The sequence below is a fragment of the Amblyraja radiata genome, chromosome 31, assembly GCF_010909765.2.
Source record: "Amblyraja radiata isolate CabotCenter1 chromosome 31, sAmbRad1.1.pri, whole genome shotgun sequence".
NCBI classification, from domain to species: domain Eukaryota; kingdom Metazoa; phylum Chordata; class Chondrichthyes; order Rajiformes; family Rajidae; genus Amblyraja; species Amblyraja radiata.
Genome location: NC_045986.1, coordinates 13,222,292 through 13,234,610, shown reverse-complemented (window position 1 = coordinate 13,234,610; position 12,319 = coordinate 13,222,292). Strand labels below are relative to the sequence as shown.

At 48.8% G+C, this 12,319-nt stretch overlaps 1 protein-coding gene across 1 annotated transcript; it reads left to right on the top strand.

Annotated features, from left to right (window-relative positions):
• Nucleotides 1-2,906: 2,906 nt before the first annotated feature.
• On the top strand, nucleotides 2,907-11,381 carry perm1 (PPARGC1 and ESRR induced regulator, muscle 1). Its single transcript, XM_033048090.1, has 3 exons — nucleotides 2,907-4,230; nucleotides 10,055-10,168; nucleotides 11,113-11,381. Exons 1-3 carry the CDS (start codon nucleotides 2,907-2,909, stop codon nucleotides 11,211-11,213), a joined length of 1,539 nt encoding a protein of 512 aa, XP_032903981.1. The 3' UTR covers nucleotides 11,214-11,381.
• Nucleotides 11,382-12,319: the final 938 nt, after the last annotated feature.

Below are 12,319 nucleotides of genomic sequence, written 5' to 3'. Positions count from 1 at the left end.
CCCATCCACACCTGCACACTCGGGGCAATTGACAGAGGGCAATTAATCTGCAAACCCGCACGTCCATGGAATGTGGGAGTAAACCGGAACACTAGGAGGAAACCCCATGCGGTCACAGGGAGAACGTGCAAACTCCGTGCAGACAGCATCCGAGGTTAGGATCGAACCTGCGTCCCTGGCGCTGTGGGGGAGCAACTCTACCGCTGAGCCACAGCAAAAAGTAACGATGAACATTGGGCCGTTTCTTTGACATTAATTACGTTTGCATATGTTTCTATGTTTCTCTATAATCACCATCTCTGTCTCTTGTTCCTCTTTCCCCTGACTCTCAGTCTGAAGAAGAGTCTCGACCCGAATCGTCACCTATTCCTTCTCTCCAGAGATGCTGCCTGTCCCGCTGAGTTACTCCAGCACTTTGTGTCAATTAACCATAAGGAAAGTCAGGTCAGCCATGATCCTATTGAGTGGCGAAGGAGCATCTATGGAGCGAAGGAATAGGTGAAGTTTCGGGTCGAGACCCTTCTTCAGACTCCCCCAGTCTGAAGAAGGGTCTCGACCTGAAACGTCACATTCCTTCGCTCCATAGATGCTGCCTCACCCGCTGTGTTTCTCCGGCATTTTTGTCTACCTTCGATTTTTCCCGCATCTGCAGTTCCTTATTAAACTATTGAGTGGTGAAGCCAGTTTGAAGGGCGCAGCCTACTCTTAAGATCTTATGGATGCTAGGATACAGAGAGGCCACATACCACATGAGGGACTAAAACAAAGAACACAAACATAATCCAGTCTTCCACACAAACCAGAAAAATGTAGCTCTTTTATTGACTATCCTGAGCCGTGGCAGACACGGGCCCTTGTTCTAAGCAAGACTGTTACCAGCAGCCCACATCTGGAAGGACCACATTCGTCAGATCTGGACGCCATCTGGAGTAAGAATCTCACATCTGGGAGGGCGGGCGGGAGTCAGGAATCTCGAGAATTTTCTCAAGAGATGGTGATGTGAAAAGGAGAATTTTGGATAGTTTTTAAGACAACTCTATCCTGGGCAAGAGGCCAATTGGGTAGTTCAAAGTACATAGTGACGGAGATGAGGTCTTCCCTCTGAGGTGCGGCAGTCCCCATTAACCTTCGGTGCTTTACATTTGGTGGGGGATGGACAATTTCCCGAAACTCCGTCAAGGGGCTGAACGCGAGAGGTGCTGGGAATCGGGATTAAGACAAAAAATCCTGGAGTTACTCAGCAGGTTGGGAAACAGAACAAAGTGGATTTCCTGAGACCGCAGGATCAGGGTCGTCAGTGATGTAGAGAGAACAGATTTAGAGATTTGGAGAGCCAGATGTGAAAGGGAGTGCAGGAATGAGCGTCTTGTAAACCAGATGTTGAACCATTGGGAACTCCAGATAGACAAAAATGCTGGAGAAACTCAGCGGGTGAGGCAGCATCAATGGAGCGTAGGAAATAGATGCTGCCTCACCCGCTGAGTTTCTCAAGCACCTTCGATTTTCCAGCATCTGCAGTTCCTTCTTAAACAGAAATTCCAGATAGTTGGATAAAGGATGATCGTATTTTTGGCACCAACTATCAAAATAGCAGGATGGCACGGTGGCTCAGCGGTAAAGTTACTGCCTCACAGCACCAGAGGCCTGGGTTCGATCCTGACCATGGGTGCTGTCCGTACGGAGTTTGTACGTTATACCCGTGACATGCATGGTTTTCCCCTGGTGCTCCGGTTTCCTCCCACACTCCAAAGGCGGACAGGTTTGTAGGTTAATTGGCTTTGGTAAACTTGTAAATTGTCCCGAGTGCGTGTACGATATAGTTAATATGCGGGGATCGCTGGTCGGCGCAGACTCGGTAGTATCTCTAAACTGAACTAAACGGAAGGTACACACACACAAATAGTGAGCTCCCCACGCCTTCACTTCATCCTCCGCTGGATGTGCAAGGGCCTGATGGTCGTTGAGAAGAAGCTGCTCTTGAACCTGCTGGTCACGGTTTTCAGACTCCTGTCCCTTCTTCCAGACAGTAGGAGTGAAATGAGAGTGTGGCCAGGGTGATGTGGGTCTTTGATGCGGGCCGCAGCGAGACTCCTGACGGGCACCCGAAAAAGGGGCCACTCTCCACTGGCTCCCTGTGAGGTTCCGAATAAATTTCAAGATCCTCCTCCATGTCTACAAAGCCCTCAATGGGCTTGCCCCCACCTACATTAAAAGTCTGCTCACCCACCACTCCACCTCCAGCCCCATAAGATCGGCCGACTTGGGGCTGCTGAATATCCCGCGATCTAGGCATAAACTCAGGGGTGACCGCGCCTTAGCGGTTGCTGCTCCTAGACTGTGGAACAGCATCCCCCTTCCCATCAGAACTGCCCCCTCCATCGACTCCTTTAAGTCGAGACTAAAACCTCATCTGTACTCCCAAGCCTTTCTTGACATCCTCTGAGCGAGGGCTACATGTATATATGTATGTAATTTGTTTGTTTATACTATTCTTATACCAATGTAAAGGACTTTGGCCAACAAGAGTTGTTTTTTAAATGTGCTATATAAATAAATGTGACTTGACTTGACTTTGATGATGCTGGCTGCTCTTTGCATCCATCGAATTTCCATAGTTAAAATGAACGCGGGACCTGGCCTGGGGGGGAGGGGGGTTTGGGTAGCTGGTTGGAGGACAGCGTGGAGAACTAAGGGGGGAGGGGGTGACCTTTGGGGAAAATAAAGGGTGCTTTGTAACTTTGTCTGCGCCCTCTAGTGACGACTCTTTGTAACGCCTAGGTTTGCACCAAAGATTATAGAGGAGCTCCTCTGGGATCTTTGGTTTGCACAACAAAGCATCTCACTAGTGACGGTAAAAGTATCTCCATCTCCATCTCAATTCCCAAACCCCATTTGTTGTTTCAGAGATGGATAATTTTGGCTACAGTTTCCAGTGCGAGAGAGACTGGCCTTTGTTTGACCGGGTCACCGAAGCCTGCAGAAGCATCCGGCAACCGTCCCTGGTGACCTCCGAAGATACTGACCTCAGCGACGACCCCGAGAGGACCTTGCCCTCCCGCCACAAGCGGAGAGGAAGGATCAACGTGCGCAGGTTCCACCAGACCCCCGCCAAGGGCCCGGCGGGTGAATGGGGGGCCACGGGCGGGGAACTGGGGGAGCCGGCGTCCCGGAATAGACCGGTGGTGCCCGCGTGGGGAATCCCGTTCTCCCCAGAGAGCCAGTGTCCACTCTACCCCAGCGAGGATGTCTGGTCTGGCAGTGAAGAGGATTTGGAACTGGCCATCGTAAATCAGTTTCTCATGGCCAGAGGTGAAGCCACGCCGAAGGATGATGAGCCCAGGGACCCGCAGGTGGTCTTGATCTCTGGTACGCAGGTACATCCTTCCAAAGGCCAGTGGCCCGTGGTCCCCACCACTGAATCCATGCGCTCCACGCGAATGTCCATATCTGGGTGTCACCGTCCATGCCAGTGTCATGCGGCAGGTGCCAGTGTTGGACCCAGTGTTGGACCCAGTGCCGCCATGGGGATGGGGGGCTACATTGGAGGTGACCTTCACAGTGACTACCATTTACAGGGGGACAAGAGGGAGGTCTTTGGCCCTGGATTTAAACGCACTCGAGACACACAAGGATCTGGGGATTGTGAGGACACTCCGCAGGAGTCGCGGGAAGGCACACGCGACCAAAGCCAGCCCAGTGAGGACGGCCAACACTCTGCCGAGCTCGTCGAGGGTCTTCATCAAAGCACGTTGGGGGAGGAGGTGGTGACTCCGACCTTTGTCAGTGACTCAAACGGCGGCCGCTTTCCAATAAGCAGCGAGCCAACAACAGGTGGAGGAGAATCGACGCCTGAAGGTTTAGCGGAAGCGGGGAAATGCGAGACAGATTACTCCATCACAGTCCCAGAGATCTACGAGTATTTCTACACAGACGGTGGCGAGCAGGCGGATCGGAGCACTCTCTCCTTGCTCGTGCCCTCTGAGCCTGCAGAGCGCGGCCGTCGACAGCGCAGGGAGATGAACTTCATGAAAGCTCTCAAGATCTTTGTATCGAAGCACTTGCCGGCGTCGAGGCAAGCGCACTCGGCAGTAACGCCCGCTGGCACGTCCAACACCTCCGCCTTGGCAAAGCTCAATGCCTACCCTGACCCCAGTCCGTCGGATGGGGCACTGGTGATGTACACACCAGCTGATGGAAGCCAGACCATGATGGAAGGCTTTGTGCGCGAAGGTACATTGTGCTTGTGTAACAGGTTAACATAAAAGAGTACAGCATTAGAAATGCCCCTCATGCCCGCAATGTCTGTGCCCAACATGATGCCAAGACCAACTCTTATCTGTCTGCACATAACCAATATCCCTCCATCCCCTGCATATCCATGTGCCTATCCAAAAGTCTCCTAAACGGCATCTGCCTCCACCACTAGCCCTGGCAAATGTCCCCCATGCCCACACTCTGTGCAAAATACTTGCCCCTCTCACCATAAAGCTACACCCTTTGGTGTTTGAGTTTTCCATCCTGGGAAAAAGATTCTGACTGTCCACCCTATCCACGCCTCTCACAATTTCATCTACTTCCATCAGCTCCCCCCACAACTCCGGCATTCCTGGAAAAAAACAATCCAGCTGTGTCCAGCCTCTTCCTGTAGCGAATCCAGGCATTGTTCAGGTAAACCTCCACTGCACCATACCCAAAGCCTCCTATAACAGAACAAGCAGAATTGCACACAGTACTCCAAACGTGGCTTAACCAAAGTACTATAAAGCAGCACCATGACTTCCTGACTCTTAGACTCTATACCTATGAAAGCAAGCCTACCATTGTACTGTATCTACCAGTGTTGCACTTTCAGGGAGTTATGGGCAGGCCCCAAGGTCCCGCTGTATATCGATGCTGTTAAGGTTCATGACTTAATTGTATATGTTCCCCTTACACTGGACCTACCAAAGTAGAATACCACACACCTTTCTTTAGTTTAGTTTAGTTTCAAGATACAGCACGGAAACGGGTGCTTCGGCCCACCGAGTCCGCACCGACCAGCGACCCCTGCGCATTAACACCATGCTACACACACTCGGGACAATTTACTCTTACACCAAGCCAATTAATCTACAAACCTGTACGTCTTTGGAGTGTGGGAGGAAACCGAAGATCTCGGAGAAAACCCACGTAGGTCATAGGGAGAACGTAAAATCTCAGCACAGACAGCACCCGTAGTCGGGATCGAACCCGGGTCTCCGGCGCTGCAAGCGCTGTAAGGCAGCAACTCTACTGCTGGGCCACCGTGCAGCCCTGTTTGGACTAAACTCCATTTCCCCACCCTGTAGCTGATCTATATCCCGCTGTATACATCGACAACCTTCCTCACAGCCTGTGACCCCAGCAATCTTGTTGTCATCTGTAAACTTACTAACCAACCCATCTACGTCTATGTTACATTAAATATTTTATCTGACGTCATTAAGCCTTCAGCTCTATGTTTTCCCCAGTTAGTCATGGGGAACTGCTAACAACAGTGGATGTAATCTAAAGTATCTTTTTAATGTCCTATGGATAGGTTGCGGATAAGTTGAGGGGAGGGTGTTGGTAGTCAGGGTGAAGTAGGGTTGTAATATGATGCAGTGTTCGACCGTTCAATGTTGTCTCATCTGAGACCAAATCCCATGCATCTCTGCCTTTGAATTTTGAAAATGTATCAATTTAGAACATAGAACACTACAGCAGAAAAACAGGTTCTTTGGCCCACAATATCTGTGCCGAATATGATGCCAAGACCACCATAAATCTATCCATAAATAATCTATAACTCTCCATTCCCCGCATGTCCATGTGCCTATCGTGTTGTCACTTGCGGGTGGAGCACCACGGCAAATTCCTTGTATGTGAATACTTGGCCAATAAACTCCATGCCCTGAAGGTGATCAAGAGCAGCATCTTCAGTCAGAGGCTGATTGCACCAATGTGCAAAACGGAGAGATACAGGAAGTCCTGTTTACCAGCTGCTATAAGACTTTATAATGAGCATAAATAACTGCACTTTTTTTTTAATTAATTGTATTTTAACTTGTATTTTAACGTATTTTAACTTGTTATGTATGAAAGCGTGGTGTTATGTTTGTCTTGAAGCTGTCGTGGCACTGTAATTTCCTGAAAAGGATTATTAAAGGAATAATCATAATCATAATCATGAATAATCATAATCATATCATAATCATATTCATTCATTCAAAGGTCTCTTAAATGCCACAAACCTAACCGCCTCAACCACCACCACTGACAGCATGTTCCAGGCACTCACCACCCTCTGGTTAAAAAACGTGCTCTGCACATCTATCTATATTTAAAACTGTGTGTGTGTGTGTGTGTGTGTGTTTTTCTGCCTGTCTTGTGGGTGCCAGCCTTTGATTCGTTGCTATGCCAACACCACATGCAGAAACACCGAGATTTTTTCCATTTCGGTAGAGATTTCACTTTTCATTCCAAGTATCCACTCCTGATTAAATTTCGTCGTGTTTATGTACACATTTTTAATACAATCCTTCTCCCCCCCCCCCCCACTCACTCATTTTGACGCCTCCTGCTGGCCAGCGACCATAACGGCTGTTGGCGCTCGCGTCTCGCCTCAAAGACGCCATTTAAAAACAGCCGAAGGAAGCCGCACCACAACCGGCAGCTGTCTCCCCCCTCTCTGTCCGCCCGCCCGCCCGCCCCCTCGCTCGGCATCCTCAGATCTATCCCCGCCCGTGGCCCCCCTCCAGTCCATGCCTGGTGGTAGGGCGATTATGGGGTAAAAGGAGCAAATTTATAATATTAATATATTAACAAGGGGGGTAGTTACCATGTGTGCGGGGGGGGGGGTAGTTAGTGTGTGTGTGTGGGTCGTTAATGTGTGTGATGCCAAATGCCCCCCCCCCCTCAACTGCACGTTGGGGGAACAGACCCAACGGGTCTGCATTTGGTCTAGTCTCCTTTAAACTTTGTCCCTCTCACCTAAAGCCCCTGTCCCACAATGCAAGTTTACCCAAAAGCTCATGTGTGTGAATGTGTGTGAGTGATTGGTAGTGGTCGGAGGGGCCGTAGGCGCAGATTGGCAGCCACGCTTCCGTCAGTCTGCCCCAGGGCAGCTGTGGCTACAGAAGTAGCTTACCACCACCGAGTGTGACTGAGGAGTGAATGAATAATGCGATGTATAGCGCCTTGAGTATTAGAAAGGCGCTATATAAATCCCATCCATTATTATTATTATGACTTCATCACAAGTATTTTTTCACTCTTGGACATTTTTCACAGTGTTGAAAAAACTTCACGAGTTACCACGTTTCCCCAGTACCTGCCGTTAGCATTATGAGCCGCTACGAGACATCCACGAGCTCCGACGTACCCGCTACGTACATTCTACGTACTTACCACGAGTTTGATTTTTTTTTAAACTCGGGAAAGTTCTTGGGTAAACTCGCATCGTGGGACAAGGGCTTTATACCTATCCCCTCTAGTATTTGATTTTTCCACCCTGGGAAAAAGATCCTGTCTACCCTCTCTGTGCCTTTCATAATTTTATATACTTCTATCAGGTCTCCCCCACAATCTGCGGCGTTCCAGGGAAAACTATCCAAGTCTGTCCAACCTCTCCCTGTAGCTAATACACCCTAATCCAGGCATTTCAGGAAACAGAAACCACGGCAACTTCTCCCAGTCAAAACAAGGGATTTCTTCCAAAATCTACAGTGAATGCAATAAATTTACTAACGTGGAACTGTTTCAGCAGTGTGTTTGTTAACTTGGTTGACAGGGGCATTACCCAATCCACAACAGACACCAGGTTAGGACTGGGTTTGGTTTCTGAGCACTGTTCATAACTTAGAGTCTTAGAGTCATACAGCGTGGAAACAGGCCCTTCGGCCCAACTTGCCCGCGCTGACCAATATGCCCCATCTACACATGTCCCACCTGCCTGCGTTTGGCCCATATCCCTCCAAACCTGCCCTATCCATGTACCTGTCTAAACATTGCGATAGTATGGAACAAGCATCCCCTGGCAGTTTGTTCCATACACCCACCACCCTTTGTGTGAAAAAGTTATCACTCAGGTTCCTATTAAATCTCCCCCCCCCCCCCCTCCACCCTCCACCTATTGTAAACCTGTGACCTCTGTTTCTCGATTCCCCTACTCTGGCCAAGAGACTCTGTGCGTCCACCCGATCTATTCCCCCTTTGACTTCGTACACCTCTATAAGAACTTGAACTGTCTGTGAGTTGGAAATAAATATATACAGAGCAACACGGTGGCACAGTGGTAGAGCTACTGTCTTACAGCGCCAGAGACCTGGGTTTGATCCTGACTACGGGTGCTGCCTGTACAGAGTTTGTACATTCTCCTCGTGACCTGCGTGGGTTTTCTCCGAGATCGCCGGTTTCCTGCCACACTACAAAGACGTACAGGTTTGTAGGTTAACTAGCTTGGTGTAAATGTAAATTGTCCCTCGTGTGTGCAGGGTAGTGTTAGTGTGCGGGCATCGCTGGTTAGGACTCAGTGGGCCAAAGGGCCTTTTTCTGCACTGTATCTCTAAACTAAAATAAACAAAAAAAACGTGCATGGGAGGGGATTGTAGAAATAGGGTGAGGGGGTATGGAGCAGGCGTGGGAACAGCAGCCGCCAGCCTGGCCTCACTGACTCAGTGAGTGAGAGAGAGGATCTGCTCAGCTCCGCTGGACTTAGCCCAGCCCATGGTTGGTGCAGCTCGGGGTGTGGGTAGGAGTTGGTGGAGAAGGCAGGCAGGATCGCCAAACTGTCACCCAGCAGAAGATGCCCGCAGCCCTGGTGCAGCCGGCAAATCCATCCCCATCCATCACACTGGTCCCCAACCCTCATAGAACATAACATAGAACATAAAACATAGAACATAGAACATAACATAGAACATAGAACTAACATAGAGCATAGAACATTGAACATTGAACATAGAACATAGAACAGAACATAGTACATTGAACATAGAACATAACATAGAACATAGCATAGAACATAACAAAGAACAGTGAACATGGAACATGGAACATAGAATATAACATAGAACATAGAACATGGAACAGTACTGCAACTGACACCAAGTTAAACTCACACCATCTGCCTGCACATGATCCCTATACTTCTATTCCCTGCACTTCCATTAGTTTATCTAAAAGCACCATGATTATATCTGCCTGCACCCCTGGCAATAGGTTCCAGGCCCCCACTGCTCTCTGTGTAAAAACCCTACTCGACACATCCCCATTAAACTTTGTCCCTCTCACCTTATAGCTATGCTTTCTAGTGTTGGACATTTCCATCATGGGAAAATGGTTCTGACTGTCTACCCTATCTATGCCTTCCATAATTTTATATACTTCTATCAACTCCCACCTGAGAGGCAACTTCTTCACTCAGAGAGTGGTGGGTATATGGAACATATATCCTTAATAAACTACTATACTGCCAGAGGAGGTAATTGAGGCAGATACCAAAAGACACTTAGCAAGTACATGGATAGGAAAGGTTTAGAGGGATATGGGCCCAACATGGAAATATGCGACTAGCTTAGATGGGGCATGTTGGTCAGCATGGACAAGGTGGGCCGAAGGGCCTATTTCTGTGCTGCACGACTCTGTAATTCTCTACGCTTCAGCATTTTCCTCAAACAAACATTAGAATTGAGCTCCACGGCAGTATGGTTGTATCTTGTATCCCAAGAGTGGGAGAGTCTAGGACTAGAGATCATAGACACAGAATTAAAGGACGTTATTTTAGGAAGGAGATGAGGAGAAATGTATTTAGTCGGAGGGTTATGAATCTGTGGAATTCTTTGCCACAGAAGGCTGTGGGGGCCAAGTCAGTGAATATTTTTATGGCAGAGAGAGATAGATTCTTCATTAGTACGGGTGTCAGAGGTTATGGGGAGAAGGCAGCGGAATGGGGTTAAGAGGGAGAGATAGATCAGCCAGGATTGAATGGCGGATGGGCCTAATGGACTAATTCTACTCCTATCACATGACCTTATGACCTTATGATCACATCTAGGGAGAGGAGGTCTGTGTCGCTCCTGCATCCAGAACAACCTGTGTCTCTTCTGTTTTGCCTGTGCATCGTGGGCCTTGAAATCTGCAACTTCCAATTCCGACATGTGGAAAGCCGGTGAGTGTTACCTCCGTGTGGGATAATGTCGGGACATCCCAACGCAGTGGGTAGGGCCGCTGCCTCACAGAGCCGCTGCCTCGCAGAGCCAGGTTCCTGACTTCAGATGCTGTCTGTGTGGAGTTTGCACGCTCTCCCCTGTGACCGCGTGGGTTTCCTCCGGGTGCTCCAGTTTCTTCCCTCACTCCAAAGACGTTCCCTTTTCTGGGGTTACGTCCGTGCCCGGGTGAGGTTAGAAAGGGAATACGCCCTGTCCACGGGCACCCTGGGGTGTTCCAGGACAGCTGGGCTCCGCAGGGTGTTGAATGCATCCTCAATAAAGATTGCAACATAGTTGTATAGTAGTTTATTAAGGATATATGTTTGTATTGTGTTATGGTGGTGAGTTCTGGTTTGTTTTATTGTAGTGTAAATATTATTTTTAAATAATTGAATAGATTTTTTGATTTAAAAAAAAACACTCCAAAGACGTACAGGCTTGTAGGTAATTGGCTTCTGTAAATTGTTAATTGTCCATAGTGTGTGTAGGATGGTGCTAGTGTATGAAGTGATCACTTGTCGGTGTGGACTCGGTGGGCCAGAGGATCTGAGTCCGCGCTGTGTCTCCAAAATGACAAATCTAAAGTCTAAAGCACGGAACATCACAGGAAAGGGGAGTCAGTAGGGGATGGGGTGCATAAATGACAAACAATTTTACATCTGCAAGGAGGCTCAAAATGCTGGAGTAACTCAGAGGGTCAGGCAGCATCTCTGGTGAAAAAGGATGGGCGACGTTTCGGGTCGACCCAATCTAAAGAAAGGTTCTGACCCAACACGCCACCCAACCTTCCTCTCCAAAGATGCTGCCTGACTCACTGAGTTTAACTATCTTTGTTATAAACCAGCATCGGCAGTTCCTTCCTTCACTGTTTCATCTGCAAGGTTTGTGTTTTGTGTTTCTGCAGCGTTGCTGGTGAACCTCAGCACCATTTTCACTGTGAGATACTTCAGGAGACACGTACAGAGAGAAGACTCAAACATCGTGGCCCTCCCGGATACCCAGTGACAGTCCTGTGCCAAACGGTTACATCAGTTTGCAGGTTTCTCTGTGAAAGTATGAACCCATGTAAAACAGGGGGGCACATGTTTGACTGCGGTTTTGACTTTCGTGTAATTAGAAGGCAGTGGAGAGGCAGCGGTAGAGTTGCTGTCTTACAACTCCAGAGTCCCGGGTTCGATCCTGACTACGGGTGCTGTCTCTGCAGTGTTTGTACGTTCAACCCGTGACCTGCCTGGGTTTTCTCCGGGATCTCCGGTTTCCTCCCACACTCCAAAGACGTACAGGTATGTAGGGTGATTGGTTTGGTATCATTGTAAATTGTCCCCCATATGTGTAGGATAGCGCTAGTGTATGGGGTGATCGCTGGTAGGTGTGGACTCGGCGGACTGAAGGGCCTGTTTCCACGCTGTATCTCTAAAATAAACGAAAGACCAGTTTACCATGTTCATAGTTTTGATGCTGTGATATAAGCCAGGCCAACATGTTGCTGACAGTCTGAAGAAGGGTCCTGACCCTAAACGTCACCTATCCATATTCTCCAGAGATGCTGCCTGGCCTCCAATGTTATTCCAGCACATTGTATCTTTTTTTTGTAAACCAGCATCTGCAGTTCCCTTTGTCAACTTGCTGTTATCTCATGGAAATCAACAGCAGATACTGAATATCACTATATTCAGTACAAAAGTACAAAATACTCAGCAGTTTGGTCAAAAACCCTGTGCCTCCATCCCATCACTCTCCCCACAGGCACTGCCCAAACCTGTCGAATGTTTCCAGGGTTTTCAGTTCTGTTGCAACATATGTTTGTCTGGAGCAGGTCATGCAGCGTCTGTGGGCAGGAGAGGAATTGCCATTGGTATTGGTTTGTTATTGCCACATGTACCACAGTGGTGCAGCAGGTAGAGCTGCTGCTTCACGGCGCAGGGGGACCCGGGTTCGATCCTGACCTTGGCTGCTGTCTGTGCGAAGTTTGCACATTCTCCCTGTGACCGGGGTTCCTTTGTAAATTGCTCCTAGCGTGTGGGGAGTGGATGAGTGAGTGGGATAACATGGAACCAGGGTGACCGATGGCTGGCATAGGCTTGTTGGGCTGAAGGTTCTGTTTCCATGCT

What these genes read in the sequence shown, in the direction of transcription:
- perm1 (XM_033048090.1), top strand. Translation starts at nt 2,907, where the DNA reads ATGGATAATTTTGGCTACAGTTTCCAGTGCGAGAGAGACTGGCCTTTG. An exon ending in GGAAGGCTTTGTGCGCGAAG is followed by an intron (nt 4,231 to 10,054) that starts GTACATTGTGCT and finishes GATCACATCTAG; the next exon opens with GGAGAGGAGGTCTGTGTCGC. An exon ending in TTCCGACATGTGGAAAGCCG is followed by an intron (nt 10,169 to 11,112) that starts GTGAGTGTTACC and finishes GTGTTTCTGCAG; the next exon opens with CGTTGCTGGTGAACCTCAGC.